This window comes from Artemia franciscana, chromosome 7 (genome assembly GCF_032884065.1).
Source record: "Artemia franciscana chromosome 7, ASM3288406v1, whole genome shotgun sequence".
Taxonomy (NCBI): domain Eukaryota; kingdom Metazoa; phylum Arthropoda; class Branchiopoda; order Anostraca; family Artemiidae; genus Artemia; species Artemia franciscana.
Genome location: NC_088869.1, coordinates 1583487 through 1607947, shown reverse-complemented (window position 1 = coordinate 1607947; position 24461 = coordinate 1583487). Strand labels below are relative to the sequence as shown.

Below are 24461 nucleotides of genomic sequence, written 5' to 3'. Positions count from 1 at the left end.
CTTGATAGTAAAATATATTCTCTCCGTGAAAAACCTGCACACAAGACATAGGGATTTATGGCGCGTATGCCCCTTCTTGGTTGGAGAAGGTCAAGAAGAGGATGGAAGGCGGGTTGGGGGTAGTAATGTTTTAAGTCGCATTTAAAGTGCTTTTTGCAAATGTTTATGTAGTTTTAATATATAAATTTTCAAAATAATTTGATGAGTTTTAACACAATTCAAACCTGTTTACATATATATTTAATGTGTTGTCAAAACTTATGTCAGAAATGTACGTTATTTTTGCAAAGTTTAAACACGTTTGATGTATCTAACAATGAGTATAAACGTACTTTAAGAACGTTTAGATGTCTATAATGGTCTCTATAAGATCTGTTACACGGTTCTCTAGAGTGTGTTTTTTTTTTTTTTTTTTTTTTTTTTTCACATACTAGGTTTCCAAGCTAATTTCGGATGGAATTCCTGTTTTGATTTATTTAATATTTTGCTTTTCCGGTAGTTATTGGTAGGAAGTGGTATGAAAAGATTAAGATTGGTAAGGGTGAGTCTGGTGGAGTGGGCAAGGTATTGGCTGGTAAGAGTTACACGAAGGGGTACTTGTGTATTATCCAGAACATACTTAAGAAGTTTTCTCGGTTTGTGGGAAAAGAACCGGTTTGACTGTCTGCAACCGGTTATAATTAGCTTTGTCTAAATGAGAAAAACTACGATACTTCTATATTTTGATTAAATATTTAGTATATAGAGGTGTTTAGGGTAATTTAGGGAATTTTAGGGTAGTTTAGGGTATTTAATATAATGCGCTCTGGGCAGCCTGCTTTCCATAATTCTCTATTGAAGTTTCAATGATATTGATACCAAAACTTATGTTTTCATCATATTTTCATATATAGTTTCACTTCTTGAGTGTGTTTTGGATAATACTAAGACTGAGTGTGCTTAAATTGTTCAGATGATTAAAATTGTATTCTAAAATTTGTCGATATCAAAGCCGGTTAAAGGATATTGAGAGTCTTATAAATATGTCTTTTATTTTGAGCAGTTTACTTATTGACTTTTCTACTCCTTAGATAACATTTTTTTTGCGCCAGATTTGTTTTATTAGCAAAAAAATCGGTTGCAAACATTTTCGAAATGACCAAATCGAATTCCATAAATCCTCATCCATTTAGGCTCTAATTATATGTTCAAACTATCCATGGCTGAAATGTTATGATTTGGCAGGGTTCCAAGATTCACATTTGATTGTTGATCTTATTTTAATTTAGTTTATACATCGTACTTTTACAGTCGCTAAAGATAATAGAATTTTCTTTAGTATTTTTAGGAAAACAATTTAATCTCTTGGTTAAGCCTAGCCAGGCTAATAGAAAGACTAAATAATAAAATAAACTTATTAGAAACAGAGAATAGAAATTTTTGTTATCAACAGTGATATTATATATTTTCGAATATATTACGTAATAACTTATCTAAAGAAAAAAAGGTGATGCGAAATATTTGCAGCGTAAAAGTGAGTCATAAGTTGAGTGACAAAAAGTACAAAATACGTCATACTGTATAATAATATGAAAAAGAGAAGAAAAGGTAAACATCTATGCTATTACAATGTAAACACAATACACTTTGTTTGTAACAAAGTAAATATTTAACACCATTAAAACCGTCTCTGTTTGAGGGATTTGAGCGTTCCCAGGTCCCTGGGAAGAGCTTTTTGTATTCTTTTTTTTCTCAGTCAAATCTTTGTTTTTAAGAATTGTTAGAAATTGTTTTTGACATTTCTTAGGTAAAAATATTTTGAAATCTGAGAATCGTCATTTGTACCTTTTGCGTGGAAAGGTTGGGCTGTATTAAAGTTTTGAAATCTAATCAAGAAGATTTAAAATCTAATTTGTTTTTTTCTAAAATCGTGAACAATCTGAGCCACTGCTACGATAGGGGCATCTATAAATTATAAAGCCATTAACGGTACTAGTGGCTCTTTGATGTCATCACTGTGCTATCAGACATCGAACCACTTTCATGAGAGGAATTTGGGAACAAGTGATAGAGACCCCCGCTGTGGCCGTTTAATGAAGAGGAATTTTTTTTCAACAAGAGTGAATATTTATGAACAAAAAAGAAAGTATAAAGTGCTAATTTACCATAATCCGCAACCTAATTACCATAATCCATACCATACCATTACCATAGCTAATTACCATTATCCGTATAATCCGTAAAATTTACCATAATCCGTTTCTTCAATAACATTGAAGAAAGAAAAAAAATACGAAAATTAAATCGCCGTCATAAATCCCCTTTTCAAAAAAAAGGATCATAAATCATAAATCACTCAAAATTGGGCTAATGCTGAAACGGAAAGCCCATTTTTTTACGCATCAAAGAGCTAAAATCTTGCAGCTCGAAATTGGGCTAATGTTGAAACAGAAAGCCTATTTTTTACTCATCACAGAGCTAGATCTTGCAGCCCACTGCCTAATAAGAAGTTGAATAGAGAGCTTTGATGGCCTAAACTCAGAATTCATCAGAGTCCTTAGACAACTGGTCATAGTAATATGAAGAAAGGTGTTTACGAAAAAAAAAAAAAATATGAAGTAAAATCAGAGTCTATGGATTTCGTTGTGTCAAAAGATATAATGTTCTGTCAAAAGATGGATTTCGTTGTGTCAAAGAATGGATTTCGTTTTGTCAAAAGATATAAGATCTTAGGAAATTTATCTGCTAAAAACGGGGCTAATGTTGAAACAAAGGCTTCTAGCTCTATGCTTCTGCAGTCATCTCTAAACTACAAAATATATATTAATAAATTCTCCAAAATAATATTGAAGAAAAAATGTTAAGAAGTATTACATTTAGGCATAAAAATGTCAAGTTTATTGCTTTATTTCGTTTTGCTTAATTCTTGTCAGGAATCTGTAGATCCTTGAGGGTTTTTTTTTTGTAAATTTTTCCTTTTACAATTTTATCATCTTCATTGTTTTATCACAATTTTTGTAGGGTAAAAAAAGTGAGTCAGAATGTTGAAATAAAGGTTCTAGCCATGTGCTTGTGTGGCTATCTCTAAAATATAAAACAGATAACAATAAATTCTCTAAAATAATAATGAAGAATATAAACGAAAAAAAATCACTTCCTGAAACCCTCTTTCCTGAACAAAATGATAAGATGATCCTTGAGGGTTGTATTTGAAAGTTTTTCTTTCTTTTTTCATCTTCTGTTTTTTGTAGGGACATGTAAAAAACGTAAGAATGTTTTATTCATTAAATGTTATTCCTTACTTTATCAATTTTTTGTAGGGTAAAAAAAAAGTGAGTCTGAATGTTGAAACAAAGTTTTATCCTCGTATGCTTGTGCGGCCATCTCTAAACCACAAAACACGTAATAATAAATTCTTCCAAATAATAATGAATGAAAAACCAAAAAAAAATCATCACCTGAAATCCTCTTTCCTAAAAAAAAAAAAAAATCCCAAGCCATACATTTAAGCATAAATCATATTTTTATTTTATTTTGCTAAATTTTTTTTTTACTTATTTCTAATCATTTTGCATAATTCTATAGGGTAAAAAAAAAAAGTCAGAATGTTGAAACAAAGGTTTATACCCGTATGCTTGCACCTGAAACCCTTTTTCCTAAAAAAATTACCCCAAGTCATACATTTAGGCATAAATCATATTTTTATTTCATTTTGCTTAATTTTTTCGCTTAATTCTAATCATTTTGCATAATTTTGTAGGGTAAAAAAAAGCGAGTCAGAATGTTGAAACAAAGGTTTATACTCGTATGCTTACTCCTGACACCCTTATTCCTAAAAAAAAAAATTATCCCAAGCCATACATTTAGGCATAAATCATGTTTTAATTTCATTTTTCATAACTTTTAGGGTAAAAAAAAAGTAATTCAGAATGTTGTAACAAAGGTTTATACCCGAATGCTTGCACCTGAAACCCTCTTTCCTAAAAAAATTATCCCAAGTCAGATGTTTAGGCATAATTCATGTTTTTATTTCATTTTGTTTTCAAACATCCTTGATGTTTGTTTTTGTAAATTTTTCCTTTCACAATTTTTTCATCTTCATTGTTTTATCTTTTTTTTTGTAGGGATGTAAAAAAAAGGTGAGTCAGATTGTTGAAACAAAGGTTTCTAGTACTTGTTATTTATTTTCCCAGGTGCATACCACATTCTTTCATCTTAGGGATTTCTGGAATCCATCTGTAAACAACCGAACAAAGCTAAATAGAATTTCCGTTTCACCAGATTTACACCTTAGATATTTCCTGGGAATATTTAGGATCTGTACTCATCCCCAGCAATGAACACTCCTCATTCAAAAGTTATTTTTTGAGGGAAGTTCTTTTTACAGAAAAGAAAGAAAAGAAAAAAGAAGATTGTCTTCTTTTTCTTTTCAAGAAAAAGAAGACAAATCTATACAAACCAAAAATAATATGTGCATCGGATATGAAAGTTTATTAATTGTGGTTGTTTAATTATTAGTCATAAAGAAAGATTTATTCTTTACAAATATAATATAAAAAAAAATTAATATAAATTTAGTAAATAAGATTTAATCTAACACAATTCTTATAAGAGTGTCTGTGTCATAACAAAAGCCTCGTAATATCAATTAATAAAGTATTGTAATTATTTTAGTTTCTTTTTCTTTTTCCTCGTACTTTACCTATTCCTAAAAGAATTGATGCCACCGATTTCTAGACAAAATATGAAGCGCTGACAGGTATAATAGGGTTTCACACACACACACACACACACACACATATATATATATATATATATATATATATATATATATATATATATATATATATATATATATATATATATATATATATATATATATATATATATATATATATATATATATATATATATATATATATATATATATATATATATATATATATATATATATATATATATATATATATATACTAGCTGTTGGGGTGGCGCTTCGCGCCACCCCAACACCTAGTTGGTGGGGGCGCTTCGCGCCCCCCCCCCCAAGCCCCCCCGCGCGCGTAAGTCGTTACGCGCCATATTAGTTACGCGCCATTGTAGTTGTGTCCCTATGTCCCACCTGTGAATATAGATAGATATATATATATATATATATATATATGTTTTTAACTACGTAAAACTTGCGAATATACAACATTCTTTGCTGTCCAATTGTCTGTGCATATAAATAGATTGTCAGGTTTACCGACTCTTGAACATGCAACATATAATGGTCCATGGGAAAACAATCCGTATTCAGATCTATACCTCATGATTCTAATGATTGCTCTTGAGCTTTGTTGATGGTGATTGCTAATCGACGATTCCCTGTGTCGCCGTCGTCATTTATATATCCCTCTGTGCCCCCCGGCGTCCCCGTTGTATTTGTGTCCCTGTGTCCCGGTCGTCATTTATATTCCCTGTGTCCCGGTCGTCATTTGTGTCCCGGTGTCCCAGTCTGTGATTTCTCTTTGAGGGTCCCGGGCGTCATTTATATTCCTTGTGTCCCGGTCGTCATTTGTGTCCCGGTGTCCCGGTCTGTATATACATTCGTTTTTGAATTGGTCTTTTTTTTAGGTTTTAGTTTTTTGCCTTTTTTTTAGTTTTTTTAGTTATACCTCATGATTCTAATGATTACCTTTGAGCTTTGTTGATGGTGATTGCTAATCGAACATTCCCTGTGTCCCCGTCGTCATTTATATATCCCCCTGTGCCCCCCGGCGTCCCCGTTGTAGTTGTGTCCCTGTGTCCCGGTCGTCTTATTTTTTTTCTTTTTTAGTTTTTTTAGTTTTTTTATTAGTTTTTAGTTTTTTTTCTTTTTAGTTTTTTTGTAGTTTTTACCTTTTTTTAGTTTTTTTTAGCTTTTTTTTACTTATGTCCTGGTCGTCATTTATACTCCCTGTGTCCCAGTCGTCATTTGTGTCCCGGTGCTTTGTTGATGGTGATTGCTAATCGAACATTCCTTGTGTCCCGGTCGCTTTCTCTTTGAGTGTCCCGCGTCATTTATATTCCCTATGTGCCGGTGTCCCGGTCGTCATTTGTGTCCCGATGTCCCGGTCTGTAATTTCGTCAGTCGAAAACATGACGTCAGTCAACACAGAAACATGACGTCACCTGACAGACAGACACACAGACAGACAACTTATTTTTATATATATATATATATATATATATATATATATATATATATATATATATATATATATATATATATTATATATATCAGGATCCTATGTCTGAGAGGACGCGGGTTCGAATCCCAGTGTACCCAATTGTTCAGCTTGGGACGCGAGTCAGTGGTGTGACTCTGTAAGCTTAGCCAGAGTCGACCCAGCTCTGAATGGGTACCTGGAGAAATCTGGGGAAGGTAAATAGGAAGGGTGTGCGAAAGCACAGGATGCTTGGCCCCCCACCCCCCATTGCACTTCCTGGCTGAAGGGCCAAGAAACGGAGATCAGAACCACCGGTAGGGACTGTAAAGTCTAATGCCGTATCTTTTACCTTTATATATATATATATATATATATATATATATATATATATAGGGTTTTCACCCTATTTTCTTGCCCTTTTAATTTCCGCTTTTGTAGTATAAGTTTGACGTTAAAATTTTGGAAAAACATATGATTTAGACATATTAGTTTGTTATTAAATTTTATGACCATGGTCTGGGTTCAAGGCCGTCCCCAGGGGGGGTTGACCCCTCCCCCTGAAATATTCGTCTTACTCGAAAAAATGTAACAACAGTGAATATGAACCAATTTTTGGTGCATATTTTTAAATTTTTGTGTAACAACCCTCTCCCCCCAAAAGAATCCTTTTTTACCCCCAACCCCCTCCAAAAAATTGGATGTGTCCCTCTGTGGGTTTGACATAATGATAGACTGACTGATATAGGTAGTGCTAAACACATTCAATTGATGGCTTATATTGGTTGTCCTGTCAAAGCTGAATGGGTGCATTTTTCAGATTTTTGAAAAAAAAATACCAAATTTGTAATTTTTTTTTATTTTTGCAATAGAAGAAATAGATGAAGATACAGATTATTCGTCAATAGATTTTCAAAATTTTGTGTTCTTTCGTCTTTGTCACTCCATTTTCTGCTGGATGTAGCTACTAGGATTTGTCCTAGTACCTAGTACTGCTGTATGTAGCTACTAGGATTTGTCCTAGTACCTAGTACTGCTTTATGTAGTACCAGCACTACTCTCCTAGTACTGATCTGGTAGTCCTAGTACTGATGTATGCAGTACCAGTATTACTCTCCTAGTACCGATCTGCTAGTCCTAGTACTGCTGGATGTAGATATTAGGATTTCTTCTGCGGTGAAATCTATTTCTATGCCTGTATAGACACTAATTTGTATATTAGAAAGGAGCCCGGGTAGAAATGCTAGGGAGGATCATACTTAGCTCAAAAGCCGGTTTGTGTGAAGATACTAGGTTTTGTTAGAAGACGGCTAAGATACGACCCACGTTGATACGGCCGAAGACGGCCTTTGACAGATAAACAGTGAAGTTTTTCTTCACACTCCAATAATCTCTAGCAAACATCCAGATTGTTGACTAACGTGATATAAGATTTTGGAGTCATTTTCAACCAAAACTCCTTTGTCTGTCATGTCGAGTGTCAATAATTTCTTTCGTTCTCTTAATAGAAATTGTTGACGGAAATGTAAAGATGACCCTTGGTATGATTTGGACAATTATTCTTCGTTTTGCCATTCAAGATATCTCCGTTGAAGAGATGACGGCCAAGGAAGGTCTACTACTTTGGTGCCAAAGAAAAACGGCTCCTTACAAGAATGTCAATGTCCAAAACTTCCATCTAAGGTAGCCTTTTTAATATATATTCTTTTTTTAATGCAGTTGATCTCATTTTTTGAGAAATTAAGTTCTTTAAATCCCCTCCCCAGTTCTTTAAATCTTGTCTGAGAGGACGCGGGTTCGAATCCCAGTGTACCCAATTCTTCAGTTTGGGACGGGGGTCAGTGGCGTGACTCTGTAAGCATAGCCAGAGTCGACCCAGCTCTAAATGGGTACCTGGAGAAATCTGGGGAAGGTAAACAGGAAGGGTGTGCGAAAGCACTGGATGGCTGGCCCCCAACCCCCCATTGCACTTCCTGGCTGAAGGGCCAAGAAACGGAGATCAGCACCGCCGGTACGGACTGTAAAGTCTAATGCCGTATCCTTTACCTTACCTTACCTCCCCAATCCCCTCCAAAACAGGTCAGTGCAAACAATTTTTGTAAAATACTTCAGAAGATAGATATGTCGAGTTGGGATTGGTCCAAAGACGGCCACTGTGCAGGCGTGCATACCTTTTTTCTGCGTAAGAATTTTTATTCTTTTTAGAGGAATGGGAGGGGGGTAAATAAAAAAAAAATCGATTTTATTGGAATTATTGTGAAGTGCTGAAAAGCTTAAAATTGTGGACAAAGAGACGTGCTTTATAATAATAAGATCACAAATTAACACAATTAAAATAACCGATAGTGTTGAATAATTGTATCCTTTTATATACGGTTGCAAATCTGCGGTTCCATCAAGTCCTTTGATTATATGTCGCATCGTCATGAGATCAATGGATGTCCCCTCTTAACCCAAGATTTGAAGAATCTGTTCGGGCGCATATATCAGGGTTCAGGTCTGCCTAAAAATCGTGATATTCTATATTTCCCTAAAATTCACCCTTTTTACTGTAAATGAATTCTGTGCGTTTCTGACTGTACACGACTGTTTTATCTCAGAAAAAAAAAGAAAATGCGAATTTCACTTTTTTGATTATTATTATACCGTTTGTTACGGTAAGTTTTGACACAAAGTGACTTTAAAAAAATGATAATTTAATTCTATATTTTCCAATGTGAAGAATCAAGGGTGAACGTGGTTTACAAGAATCATGGTTATTTTAAAACGTAACCCTCCAGTATCGCTATTTCGGACCAGCGCTATTGCACACTGTCAATGCGCGTGTGCATGTATGGTGAGTATTAAAAACTGTACCAGAAGCCCCAAATTTGAACCAGAAGGATTGTGAAATAGGCATTAATTGGATAAAATTGATCGCATGAGGCCACTTTTAACTAACCAAAGGTATTTTCTAAGAGAAAGTCGTATTTCGTGACTTTATTCAAAGCGTCACTCCCAAAACGACCAATGAAAACCACCCACTCTCGAGTACTGTTGGATCAAACTTGAGACAGGTGGTACAATTTTTAAATATACGGTCCCTGGGACATTTTGGGTTACTTTTGAGAAAAAAACATGAACTTTATATGTGTTCCCTTATTGAAAGAGTGGGGTAATATGCGGGACAGGTCATGTTCGACCACACCAAGTGCAAATCAGTCTATACAGTCTGATACATATTTTGGGAAGAAGGATTTTGACATACTGAAGTTTCGAACTCACGGAGCGAGGGTTAAAGAAGGGGCAGCCCCGGCATATACTGAATAGTTTCTGTTCGTTTCGTTACTCTGAGAATTTATAGCGTCTCTTGTAGGCTACAGTAATATTCGCGGCAGAAGGGATAAGAATGATGATGTGATACTAGTCTCGGCAATTTTTTCTTCCTATTTTAGGTCTATGAACAATTAAAAGTCCTCTTAAAGGATCATAAAGATGAACTTCTGAAAGTTCTGTCGTTTGCGGGAGCTCCCATATGGGGGCTAGTGGAGGACTCAGAATTTTGAGAGGGAATACAATTCAGATTTTCAGCTTTAGATTAATGTTTATACTTGAACTGAGTATAGGTGTGATTATAGTTATTCTTTTTTACTTGACGAAGTCAAGCAAAAACTTAAGTGAATATTGTACAAAAGTATGTATTACCTCCATTAGAGTGTAGGAGGAACATCATTACCCCCGGATCCACCACTTATGGCAACCTATCATCGGAAAAATATTTTTAATGAAAAATGCTGCCTGTAAATTTTTAGGGAGCTACTCTTGTCACCTCAACGCTGACCAGAAATTATTCGATGATCAACTCAGAGGCATGATAAACCAGCTGATTTTTCTCCTCCTGTTAAAAACCTTAAATCAGTCGCAAGTGAAGAAACATGAATCTAGACAAAAAAAGAACTATTTAAACTATTAAAGAACGTGCCAGGACAATGCCATTTAAAACATTAATGATCGACTTAAATATTTTATATCATTTACATAATAAAGCATGTTTCCGCCTTGATTACACTTTAATTTACTCTGGCTTAATGTAGGCTGTTATGCAATTATCGGAAATAAAAAACAAAGCTAATTCCACTCTGATCAAGAATATATCCAATTGTGTAATCAGTTTGGGATGGAACGAGGATTCAACTACTGAAAATTTCTTCATTAGGATAAACACACATGAACTTTATCCGAGGGAGGATTTTTTTCTCTGGGGGGGGTCTGTTCGACCATTTTCAAATGGAAATCCTCCCATATGCATGGGAATATTTAATAGTGAGTTAATAATCGGAAAATGTGTATATATGCTTGTTTCAGGGGCTGGGATGCTAATTGGGGAGTGGGGTGGCTGCGGATTTTACCCCCTAGATTAAAAAAAAACCTTCTTTGGCATTTCTTTGAAAAATTACAACAAAATTATCTCCATAGATCTGAAAAAGTTTGTTCCCCATTCCAACTCCTTTTTTGCCTGTTGACGTCACTGCTCAGGGGACGCAGCTCAATCACCAGAAGCTCTTGGATGAATCTATGATTCTAGTGAAAATTTTATTGCTATTTTTAGGAACTTGTAATCAACTCATTCCTTGTATTTTTTTTTTTTTTAATTTGGGAGTGCAAATATAGGTTTTTATTTGCCACCGAGAATTTAACAGTATCCCAAGATTCACTTTTGAAAAAACCAAAAGAAAACCTGAGGTAATAGATGTAGGCTACATTATGTACTTTTTTAGGTGTTATAAAATATGTATTATTATCCCGAGATCTCAATCTCAGTACATAATATATTTAGGTGGTATAAAGGATGTATGGTTATCCCAAGACCCAATCTCAGGTGTGAAATGCTTTGATCCTGGGAAAAATCTCAAGGGGCCGCAGCTCTAGACTGCAAACAAGAAAGGGAAAGAGACTGAGGATATTTCTGAGACTAATCCTAATAAATTTATCCCTTAAAAATTGGAAAAATTGTGGTCTAAAGGCGAACTTTATTTTCCCTTTGACTCCCCCTCCTCTTTACGAAAAATCTCCCTAGAAATATTCTATCGGTACATTAACATTTGAAAGACTTAAAGTAAGGCTTATGCCCCTTAATAGGGGTGAATGCCTATGTCTCAGTGCAAGAAAGTAATAAATGTGATGGGAGGCAGGCCTATTTGGCTGAAGCTAATTTGCCTAATTAGCTAATTTGCTAATTTGCCACTTGCAGCGACTTTGTAATGTGAAATTGGCACTGTGAAAACAAACTTTTTATTGATACTTGATGTTATTGTTACTGTTATTATTGTTGATGTTATTGCTACATGTTATTGATACTGAAAGGTGATTTTTTAGATTGATTTAAAAAACTTTTTCCACAAAATAAGTTTTTTTTTATGAAAAGTAAAGAACTCCATTAAACCAAGAATGAACAGAAATAAAATTAAGTAATCCACCAAGTGTTAAAACTACCACAAATCACCATCAATAAATATTGAAACCCAAAATAAACAGAAAACACAATAAATAACCAAGTCATACTCAAAACAAGCAGAAATTATCATAAGTAGGGCTGACAACCCCCATTGCTTCTCAAGACCAGAACGTAATTTGCAGCTTACTAAAAAAAATATGTATTTTTAATTTTGTCTTTTTATATAATTTTCATAAACCAAAATTATAAAGACTTTAAGAAATGAATATCAGCGTATGTAAATTGAAACTGACAATGCACATTTATTTATTTATTTTTTTTAGTGAAGTGCATATTAATTTCTGTTCCAATTTATTTGAGTGAGAGAATTCAATTATATCATTAAGTAATGATTGTGTTCTGCGTTTAATTATTCATCAGATAATAACTTCCCAAACAATGTTATCGCTTTATTTATCATTTTAAATGCTAGTGTGTGACAGATGTATAAACATGCTTGGAAGCATTGTTTACTCTTTCTAGTAAAGAAAAAAAAATTTTTGGATATCCAAGAAGAAAAAAAGAAGGAAAAGTTGGAGATCTTCCAGTCCTCATTCTAATTTAGTTTATAATCAGATTTTGAAAGCTTATCCTCTGTCTCATGGCTCCAAGATTGTTAGTACCAAATTTTAGGCTTTGAACTCGGACATTCTTATTGCTTAGTTCTTAGAATGAAGAAAGGGAAAATCAAAATGATATATATATATATATATATATATATATATATATATATATATATATATATATATATTCCTTCGTCAATGGTACCACTTTTTAGGGGTTGGGTCATTTAGATTTTACTCAGGGGAAAAAGCATACCCGTGCTGCAAAAGCCTGCTTTTTGCAGCCTTCACCTGCTTGCTCTGCTTTGCGATTGCCAACCCAGTGACTTTGCAGGTACTAAGCAAGATTATTTCTTCCATTCCATTGAATGAATACTCGTGGATATAAACAGGACTAGTAAAAATATGTTCCACAGAATAAAATAAAAAACATTTTAAAAATAAAGTTTCGTGTATTTTTCAGGTGCTTTTTAAGTAACTGTAAACGACAAATTGAAATAAAAATATGGTTCAATTTGCCATTTAGCTTTTAGACTGAAGTTGAAAAAATTATTTATAAATTATCTATAAATTTACGTTTTAATATTCAATATTGATTTTTGGTCCGATACAACATATCAATTTTGATATTTAATATCGCCCACGTGTAAACTATTCTGGTAAAACTTTAAATATTCTGGTAAAGAATAGCTTCAGTGATGTGATTCTGAAAAGTTAGGGACATAGTAATGTGTCTGTAACTAATACTTCATGTAATACATTTCTGGTTTAGTCATTAATACATAGTACTATTTGGACTTAGTAAGATTATATTTTTAACCTGTAATCTAGATGCCAAACGACTAAAAAGGATAAGGTTGAACTGGCTGCAAAGTTTCCAAGATCACGCCATTTACTTTCAGTTAAAGCATTTACGATTTTGGAAAGCTTTATAGTGACCAATTTAATTTGTGATCTTCAGTTTTAAGGAGTTTAAACAGTTCTTAACATCACTCTTATAACGTTTGCTTAAAAGCACACGTTATTTTTGAAACCTTTATAGTGACCAATTTAATTTTTTATCTTCAGCTTTAAGGACTTTAAATAGCTCTTAACATCACGCTAATAATGTTTACTTAAAAGCACACGTTATTTTTGAAACCTCTTTAGTGAAATCTCTTTTGATTTTGTTTTTCAGCTTCAGCTATTATAGCTATAAGATCAGCTATTCTTTACAAGAATAATTAAAAATTTTACCTGAAGAATTTACATGTGGGCGATATTAAGTATCAAAATTGATATGTCTATATATCGGACCAAAAATCAATATTGAATATTGAAATGTAAATATCGATATCGGAAACAATATTTTGATTTTTTTTTATTTCCAGTTTTTTCAATCATCTGTCAGTAAACATCCAACAGAAAAATCAGTGAATCAATATTGAATGTCGAAATGTAAATATCGATATAGGAAACAATATTTTGAAATTTTTGTTACTTCTCAGCTTTTTCAATGATCTGTCAGTGAACATCCAACAGAAAAATTCCAGTTAAAGCATACACAATTTTGGAAACCTTTATAGTGACCAATTCAATTTTTGATCTTAAGCTTTAAGGACTTTAAATAGTTCTTAACATCACGCTAATAACGTTTGCTGAGAAGCACACGTTAGTTTGGAGACGCCTTTTAGTGAAACCTCTTTTGATTTTGTTTTTCAGCTTCAAAGACGGTCTTGCATTTTGTGCTCTTATACATCGTCATCGTCCAGACCTACTTGACTACAGCAAACTCTCCAAAGATAATCCTCTTGAAAATCTAAATTTGGCATTTGATATTGCCGAAAAATACTTAGATATCCCTAGAATGTTGGATCCTGAAGGTAAGTTACACTCCGAAACTAAAATTTGTCTAAAAAAAAAGGATTAAAAATATTTAGGATTTAGATATAGCTTTGTCGTCTTTTTGAAAGTCCACGTGCTCATAGTTTGTTTTTAGTTCAACATCATTAATTATTTGCTATTACCTTCAGCCTAAGTTGGTCTGCACTTAAAGTAATACAGATATATTTTTAGATATTCCTAAAATGTTGGAAACTAAAATTTGTCTAAAAAAATTTAGGATTAAAAATGGCTATTTCTTTATTATTCAGTCGTTTAGACGAGCGTCTAAAACAATCTGCAGACAATTCCTCTCAAAAACATCTACTCTATTATCGTGAAGTTTTTGAAGTGCCTAATTCCCGGAGCTATACTTTATCTTCCTTTTTTTAAACTCTAGTCAACTGTGGAGGAGTAATTTGTGTCTCAGAAAGAAAAACTGATGCCATTTAGGATTAAAAATATTTCAGTTATTTATCATGCGTTCAATATAGCTAATTGCAATTAGTAGTAATAGCTTAATTGATAATCACAATTATGGTGCTATATTATGTGAGTTTTGAACATTACGGTAATATTGATTAAGCTTTTAAAAAATAATTCAGTATTTCTTAGCATCTTGCATTAAAAATATTTCAGTTATTTACCCTGTGTTAAACAGGACTAATTGTAGTTGGTTCCAACAACTTGTTGAGTAAGGGAAATTATTGCGCTCTATTGAACATGGTTTGAACATCACCACGAACCGTTTGATCTAAAGGCAAGACTGTTATATCTCAATCATTCTAATTTAATCATTTTTGGCTGTTTATTTTTCCAATGGACATGGGTAAATTTAGCCTAAATCTCCGGGAATACGGGCACGAGTGACTACCACCAATATCATACTAAGCCTTAGGACACCAGTATCATTGTCAAAAAAGGGCTCGCTCTGCCGTTGCCACCAATGTTGCCGTACGAAGTGTTAGGTTACCTGAGAAGGTACCCCACGCTTAGTGCGATAACCCAGAGTGCTTGTCTTTAATCTACTGTTACAGGCTAGTACTTGTAATCTATAACTACCCGGGTATATCTTGGTGAATAAAAACCCTTTGCTCTGATATTCCCTGTCTCTAGGAACACCGCTACCGAGCCTGGGGACCACACGGCCAGGCTGAACTGATCGCTGGAAAATCTCCTGACTTCACTTGGGTTAAGGAAAATACTTTTCGTAATATCAAAAAGAACTCGCATTTAATTCATAAGCTAGCGACAGGTTTAAGACTAGACCCTACATCAATAAAACGAAAAAGAAGAGGGAAAGAGGAAAGGAGGACCAAATAACGCTGGATAAAAGAAAGAAAAGAAGAAGAATTTAAAATATGCATTAGAAAAGGATTGTGTATATTTTCAATGATGTAGTCTATTTTTGAATAAAAAAAAGATAAAAAAGACTGAACCAAAAACGTAAAAATCAACTAAGAAATTTACTCACCATCGCGGGGCTAAGAGGCCGAGACCAATAAGAGAAGGGTGAAATAAATGGGGCTTTTATCGTCCAATTCACTGGCTTATCACGTTTTGGAATTTTGAACTTGTTTTTACCAAAATAACTTGCACTGACTCACTGTTACGAAATTTCAGACGGAAAAATCAGATAATTATTTTTTAATTTATTTAAATTAATTTATTAATTTAATTTAATTTAAAGCACAATTTAACTTAATTTAAAGCACAATTGGTAAGACAAGAATTTTAATGCGATCAAAATATTTTAAAGAAAAACATAAAAGGAAAAAATGAGTTCATGTTTAAAAGAAAAGGAAATCCATTTGATACTCAAGTTTGTGTCGCCATGACACCCAACAATAGCCCCTTTTTTCTCCCTGTGATATCAAGGAAGCCTTCTTTAAATAACAAATAAGTTCTCAAACCCTGCAAACGGCGTTTGTTATTCTTGTTTTGACCTTAGTTAAGATACTTGGCTTTCTTTTTTCTTGAATTTTGTAGAAGTAAATTGGAAAAGTGATCTCGATATGTTGAAAGTCTCTTGGTTTATCCTGAAATGGTGTAATTTTTTTTTTAAGTTTTAATATCTCTATCAGTTTCCCAAATTATTTGGCTGCTACCTTAAGGCGGATTCTTACATATTTGGTTTTCTAATGGAAATGAAAATTTTAAGTTTTCTAATGGAAATTCATTTTATTTCACTAAATGACTTAGGTACCGGATTTTTGTCCATGTGGCTCTCATACATTTTAACGATACAAAAATGCGTCTTAAAACCCCGACAACGTTGTTTGTCTGAGAGGACGCGGGTTCGAATCCCAGTGTATCCAATTGTTCAGTTTGGGACAGGGGTCAGTGGCGTAATTTTGTAAGCTTAATCAGAGTCGACCAAGCTCTAAATGGGTACCTGGAGAAACCTGGGGAAGGTAAACAGGAAGGGTGTGCGAAAGCACAGGGTGGTTGGCCCCCAGCCCCCCCCCCCCATTGCACTTCCTGGCTGAAGGGCCAAGAAACGGAGATCAGCACCGCCGGTAGGGACTGCAAAGTCTAATGTTATACCATTTACCTTTTTTCCGTTTTAATAAGGACAATAAACACAACTGCATATATCGCATACAATCAGAAAAAAAAACAAAAATTTAATTTTTAATAAAAAAAAGGCCTTCCTATGAGTTATGGGTACAAGCAGGCATCTAATGTAAAAAGAAAGAAACGTGGGTGAAAAATTATCAAATAAATAAGTGAAAAGCATGTGGCACCAAATAGCATAAGAAGGAAATATAGGACCAATGTTAAAGCGCCAGATTGTGCTTTCTAATCAGTTTCACGCACCCTTTGACCGCTATTTTTAGGCAACACTGTTATTTTTCGACTTTCTAATATAAATATCTTTTGGCATTTTATTTTGACTTAATATATTTATTTATAACCCACTTACATAAAAATATAAATAGTGGAGTAAACACAAGTGAAAATCAACAATAACAATACACAAAAAAAAAACAACAAAAAAACGAACAACTGGGGTAACCGCTGTTTTGTCAACGTGCTTTTAAGCATTTATTTTTAAAATAAACAACCGAGTTCTTAAATTCAGAGAAAACTGTTTGTTGTTTTTGCTTTGACCTTAGTTAAAATGCTGGTTGTCCTTTTCTATCAAATCCTTAAAATTATGTTGGAAAGTTGACCTTGAGATATTGGAAGGCATTTGGTTTATTTTGGAACACTTTAACATTTTGTTATGGCCAAGCTTAGGCAAAGAGCAAAAAAGTGAGTTTAGTTGCAGGTGTGTAATCGTAACATATAGAAAAAAGAAACAAATGAAATACTTCAAGGTGACATTTCCAAAAATTTACTATCAGAATATTAAAACTAAAAAAATCATCAACAAAAGTCAACGAATTTGACATGGAGATTTGACATTATTTTGTTCTTTTATGTGTGTGTGTTTTACTCTGTTATTTATTTTGGGTACCCACAAAATTATTTAATGTACCCACGCATCGTGGGTACCACAATTATTTAATGTACCCACGCATCATCTAAGTAACATATTCAGCATCAGCAAACTCGGATTAAAACAAAGTATCAACTAAAAACAAGCGAGTTGGTATGGAAACGCGAAACCGGGCACTTACATTAAGAATGGGCTCAACTGTAAAACATGTATTGTGGAATGGAAAAAAAAGTGATAAGAATGTCACTTTAAAAAATAAAAAGTGATAAAAAATAAAAATGATAAGAAAGCCGAAAAAAGTGACTGTGTCTACGTGTCTTTTATTTCTGGCAAAGCTTAATTTAGTTTGCTCAGGGCCTAGTAAAATGACTTGGTAGCAAACATTCATTTTGAAAGCATCTCTGAATCCAAGAAAAAAGAGACACAATCAATGGCTGGTTATCCATTAGGCTAGCGTAGGTTGTAGCCTAGCTACAACTTTGTAAGTTATAACATTTTGGAACAAGAATAAAATATTTTTGATTGTTGCACTCCTGGAACTGGTCTCGTAGCTTAAAAAAGATTCTATTTCAAGTAATTCAACCCAAAAGTCAATTGAAAAATTGTTTGTGACTTTAGCCCCTGATTTGATATTCATCATTTGTGATAATAGGCATTATTGTGAATTTTTTAATACGTTTAAGTGACCTCAATTTCAGGCGCTTGATAATCTTTCTTTGGTATTTTGATCAAATCTGCCACATCTAAGGGCCATTGAATTTTCATTAGCTTAGGGGCCCGCAATGTCCATGTCTGGTCTTGGCCTTTGACGAGCAGGTGGAACTAAGTGCTTTGGGAACCGAATAAGTTATAGACGAGAAAGATAGTAAATCACACTAACCATTGTGCTTTATTCAATAGAAAGGGGATTAAATCGAAAGACAACTCTTTCATGCTTAGTAAAAAAAACTTGTTTTTTAGTGAACATAATATCAGAGTCGGAAAAAATTCACATGATTTTAAACTAAAAGTTTTAGCTTGCAAGATAATATTAACATCTAGATAAACAAGATAAGCATATTATCCCAAGTTCTAATTGCGATTGAGACTCCCCATTAATTGAACACCAATGATTCCAGTGTGTGTGCATTAGAAGAGTAGGACATAATGCATAATGCAATAGTACACTCATAAAAGGTAAACTCCCCTAAAAGTCATAAAATCTTAATGAAAGTCGCACCATCAGATTCAGCGTATTAGAGAAACCTACTATAAAGGTTTCAAGCTCTTATCTGAAAAAAATGCAGAATTTTGTATTTTTTTGCCAGAAGAAAGATCACGGATGCGTGTTCATTTGTTTTTTGTTTTTTCTACTTCACTCTTATCAGCCACTAGTGGAACCACAGAAAACGTTTCGGCGAACGTTTCTATGAAATCGTTGAGTGCAAACTTTTCTATGCGTCGAAACAGCTTTCACTATTTACAGTTTTCCTTTAAATAGAGACTAAAAAGCCATCTAGCCCTTAAAAAAAGTTCAGAATAGTCAGAAGCAAGACTATGCGCTGTATATGTTTATTTACCTTTCATTTAAGTGTAATAAATGATTTGTGTAAAACCGAGAGTAGATTCTGTCATAGGTGCCGCCAGGAGGCCATGACACCTTGCGGAAGCAAAAGGCCCGCCTTTAAGACCTGTGTCCATGTGTACCCCCATCCTTTCTCTTGCCACCAATCTAAAACTAAGCTAATTTCACGTTTGCAAAGATATTACTGCCTAATGACACATTTAAATGCTGTAACGCAACTACACATACTCTGTGGAAAATTGCCCCCCCCCGCCACCCTGGGAGCGGTGTCCTTAGACTATGCCTATATATCTTTGGTCTAATTTTTTTAAGTCGTTGCCAGCCTTTATAGTTATGACACCCCCGTAACCTTTTGTCAAATTGTTATTTAACATGACATATTTTTGTATATGTATAACTTAAACTTGACTTGGTCATCTAAAATACTGTGCGTTGAATTGACGCGTCTTTTCTTTTTCACCGCCAATAGCTGAAATTAATCCAAATAAAGATAGTAAAGAATAAAAGATAGTAAGTTCTTGAGAGCGAAGATATACTGAGAGTTTTTTAGGGACATTTTTTGTGACGTAATCAAACAGTAAGTTAGTCGACGATCTTTTGACTGCCTAATGTAGCAAAATTAAGCTTTTACTTAATTAAAATTATGTTTTAATGTAATTAAATTTGAATGGAAATATAGCTTTTGAAAAATGTGTACTATGTGACCAGCCCCCCCCCCCCCCCCAAAAAAAAAGGCGAAGTAAAATACTGCATTTTTTTACGAATAGAACTTGTTCTTTAATATCGTAGTATAAAAAGTAGTTTGAATTAAAGATGGTGCCACATGTGTTCTTTTTTTCTACTCTAAAGACAACTGAGACTACTAGGAGACAAAATAGATTTCCATAGAACTGATGTTCCGAACAATGAAGCATTGATAATTTTTAACAATAAGTAATATAAAACGTTCAGAGGATTTTTTCGCTTGTTCTTCGGACCAAAAAAAAAAAAAAAAATTATAAAAGTGGAACTGGGTGCTACCCCAAAAATTAATCAAACCTGTATCAAGGAGGTTGCACTTACTTGACTAATTTGAATTTTCTTAGACCTGATAAACACACCGAAACCAGACGAACGAGCAATTATGACGTATGTTTCTTGTTACTACCACGCTTTCCAAGGAGCGCAACAGGTAACAGTATAGCGCATGCGTTAGCCTGACTATATTTTGCACGCTCATGTTATCTCTGCCAGTGTTGTCAGCTAAGCTACCTAAAGCTAAATCTTGATTCTATTCTCTTTTCTCTTGCGAAAAAGGCTGAGTAAAGTCAAAGTGGATTATTGAGTATATACAAATATTAGAGGAATAGAAATTTGAGGAATATTTGCCATGAATATCATAACGCCATGCAACATATGTCAGGGCACAAACGTGCAGAAATACAAAGCTCTCTTTTTGAAAATGAAAATGTCATTTGATGAAACTGAATCACCTCCTCTGAGCCATATTTTAGAAACTTGTTTCAATGGTAAATTTGATAAAAAAATAAATAATTATTAAAGAAACTATCAATTTAGTTCTTGTTTAAACTAATTAATGTTATTAATTTAAAGAAATAATTTTGGGTAAGAGCAGCGCCAAGCTAGAATTATTTCCAATTAATTTTATTCTTTGCTCTTGCGCCATTTGTTAGAGCCATTTCTTTTATTTTTTATGGTAATTTGTTTTTCTCTAATTTATTATAATTTCTTTTTATAATAATTTTGAGTTAATCACCTTTTGATGCTGATTTTGTTTTATGGTAATTTGTCTGTACCGTCAGCCAAAACGTCTTACTGGAGGAAATCTGCTTTGTCTCTCCATTATAAATGACAGTTCATTTTGGCGTTACTCAGTAAATCTTCCCGGATAATGACAAGTGAAGACGCTGCTTTGGGTCAAGGGGGGGGTATTGGGTGAAGAAGACTTAATTTCCTTCCAAGTATACCTCTTATTTTATTTAACCTATTTTAGGCCATCTAATTTCACGCATTGTAGATTTATTGGATTTAAGATATTATTGAATTTATGGGGGGAGGGGTGCAAAATCTGGAAAAACTACATTTTTGCCAATGTTTATAATTTTTCAGCTAGGGTCTTTTGGAGGAATATCAAGGACTTATCCAATTGAGAAATTGTATTCTTAATTAAAAAAAAGTTCCTCGGCTTCCTCACCGAAATATTCCCTCGAGTTACGCTATAAGGGCAGAAAGGTTATTGATAAACCCATCTCGCTGATTTGGAGGAATCTTGCTAAAAAAAAGATATAAATTCAGGCCATATTGCGGGAAGGGTTTCGGGGTTGACCTCTCCCTCCCTTTCATCCAAAATGTTTACTCGACTCGTAAAATGTAATAAAGATGTATAGAAACATATTTTAACGCATTTTTTAAGTTTTTTATCCCCCCCCCCCGAACAAAAATCCTGGATACGGCCTTGGATGCATTGCAGTTGTTTTTAAGTTTTGTAGCTGAGCAGATAAAGCTAATGGGGTATTGACTTACTGTCAACTTTGTCTATTGTTTATGTTCTCTCATGTTGCTGAAGATTAAGTTTTTTCGTGATAATAGTTTGGTACCAGAAATTACTAGGCATATATTTCTTTCTGAAACACCATTAGACAAGTTAGGCTTCACTGAGGCCTTCAAAAACGCCTTACCTCTCCGTCGAATCTTAGTCTGAGCAGTTTCGTAGCTTCTATGTACAATAAAGGAGTACTAGCAAATAAAATTTCTAAAATCTGAGCAGGCAGCCCTCTAAACCTGAGTGGTTCTATAAGGAAGTATCAAATCAACGTAGCAATGGATTTGTTTTTCCTCTGACTGATCCATCTAGTAATGTTTACCGTAACTGTGAAAGGGAATGGTCAAGCCGAGTATAATGGCTCAAAACGGATGAACGCTTTAAGATTTGCCGCCTATTTATGGTTACTAACGTAACCATTTTCAGTGAAAAGTTATAGAATGTGTTAATAAAATCATGTTTCACTGAATAGGCTAAAGGTAAGGTCGTGGTTAACTCAGGCGCACCCCTAGATTTAGCGTGTATTATCAAAATAAGACGTTTATATGATTTCGATTTAATTGCTGTTTGATTCATAGTTTTGGAATCTTGTTGATATCATGTACATTCGTCGGGCTCATGTTGAAAATGGTTTGAACACGTAAATAATGAGAAGTTAAGTTTCTGTTGTACTTACATATTTGTACTTGAATTGGGCATGGACTATTCATCCCCAATCGGTGCCAAGGATTTGCTGGTTCATATTTTGTCCGAGAGGCCGCCCCCTTTCAAAATTATGTCCGTCAGATGATGTGCACCCTGTGCGGTGGAATCAAAAGAGCTTGGCGTGGCGGGTACTCCCTGCCAGACTCAAGAAGTGGCGCTCCAAGATGTATACCAGATGGTGGAGAGTGGGCTACCCCTCGGTTCTGTCATTGCCTTTGGTCTTCTGTTTTAGTATCATAACCAATTACTTAGCTATGTTCATCCTAATTTTCGAAGTTGTGTAAATCAGGAGGCGTGCTCCTCACATGGTGAAAGTGTGTCTTGCTTGGTGCGAAGGGTCTGCCACTTTGTTTGGTCTTATAGTCAGGTGTGGAGCCAATCACTTGGCTCTTAAATACAAATTTGAATCTTTGCAACGTAAGTGTGGAGATGACAAGCTGATGTATTTCTTAAGATATCTCAGGCTGGAGTATCTCTGATAAACATGTGTTGCTAATCCCTAGTAGGCTATATGTCAGAAATTTATATTTCCCTGATTTTGTAATATGTTCAGATCTTTTTGTTGTTGTTTGGTCTCTTTTGACCGCATGAGCATGCTTTAACTTCGAAATAACCGTTTTGCTGTTTTCATTTTTATGGTCGATTAATTTAACAACTGGTGTTAGGGCAATTATTTTTTTTTTTTTATTGATATTCTTTTAACTACCAAATTCTTCTGAACCTGAATCTCTTTCCTGAATTGAGGAAAGAATCGCGTAGCTGAATTACTACCAATTATTCAAAAACAATATTTTCTGGTTGTTTTTTTTCTCGCTGTTTTATATTTATTATAAAGAGTCGATTTTAATAATCTTTAAGTCACGTGACAGTATTCATTTGAAGAAATATTAGTTACGGGGATAACCGATTCAAAGATACGACTTTATTGAACTGGTATAGACAGTATGTAAGAGGGGTGTCGGCAATAAGTAAATGGCTAGTACCAGCTCAAAAGCAAGAATAACTTTCTTAACCTTAATTCTTCTCAATCAATCAATCAATCAATCAATTTATTAATACTAAAGAAAACTATTACAAAAGTAAATCAATTAATAGGCCCAAGAAGCTATGCTTGTAATGGAAGCTATGCTTCTATACTTAACATTAGTATATATATTGTTTGCTGTCATCGAAGATTCAAATGACCTTTGAGCTTTTTTTTATTTGGATTGTTCCTTACATTTAATAGTAGGTTTAATATGCCTGTTGAGTATGGAAATTTGTGGTTTGGAATTTTGCTTATATTAATCAATCAACTAACTCTGCTTTCTTACCATTTCGTGCTGCCTGCCTGAAATTCAGATTATGATAACAGTCCCATGCCTGATGAGAGAGCCACAATGACGTATGTTTCCTGTTACTACCACACATTTGCTGGTGCCCAGAAGGTAAATCCTGGTGTTAGCTAACCGTGGTGGATTTGGGTGCACGTATTTAGAATCATTATTTCACTTATATTGACCTTTTTTATGTAGTGATGATTGTTTTTAGCTGATTCCAGTTAAGTATAAGGGAAAACGCTTCTTGGAGCTGATGTTTACTTCAAATTAGTTTTGTAGATCTTGCTCACCATAATTGTTTTGATTGATCGTATTTCAAACAATAAGCCGTACAAAAAATGTGGTTCTATCTCATTTTCAGAACTATTAAAAAAAAGGTTGGGATGGCTATAAAGCTTTTTGCGGATGAAGGATGAACGATAGCTGGAGATCATCCTTTGCGGAGATCCATCGAGGGCTAAACGAAAAGCAGGTCGCCTCTGAATGGGGTAAGAAGAAGTCGTAAGAAAGTTGGAACTCCTTGGCAGGTTGTAAAGAGGGAAGCTTTGAATAGATTAGGATGTAAGGGGAGCGTGCGCAGCTGTGTTGGCCTCAGGTGGCTTGGTGCTGCACTTAGTTTTTGTTATTAGTAGTTGTAATAACGGTAGGAAAAGCTCCCACTATGGAATAGGCTATTTTGGCTTAAGGTTTTGAAATCGAATTCGAGAAATGCCACCCAAAAAACAGAAGAATTTATCATTAACATTACATAATTAAACGTGTCTTTGAGCTAGAATAGTGAGTATCCCTAGTAGAAAGCTGGAAAATTAAAATGCACTTACAG

At 34.2% G+C, this 24461-nt stretch overlaps 1 protein-coding gene across 2 annotated transcripts in view; it reads left to right on the top strand.

The window, feature by feature from the left end:
• Positions 1 to 24461, top strand: part of LOC136028713 (alpha-actinin, sarcomeric) — a 134550-nt gene that overhangs the window by 61242 nt on the left and 48847 nt on the right. The window contains exons 4-6 of one of the 2 annotated variants that reach the window (XM_065706579.1): positions 7676 to 7850; positions 13905 to 14065; positions 23661 to 23746. In XM_065706579.1, coding sequence (XP_065562651.1) covers positions 7676 to 7850; positions 13905 to 14065; positions 23661 to 23746 — 422 coding nt within the window. Of the gene's footprint in view, positions 1 to 7675; positions 7851 to 13904; positions 14066 to 20157; positions 20244 to 23660; positions 23747 to 24461 lie in introns of both variants that reach the window. The other variant, XM_065706578.1, reaches the window with a different exon arrangement.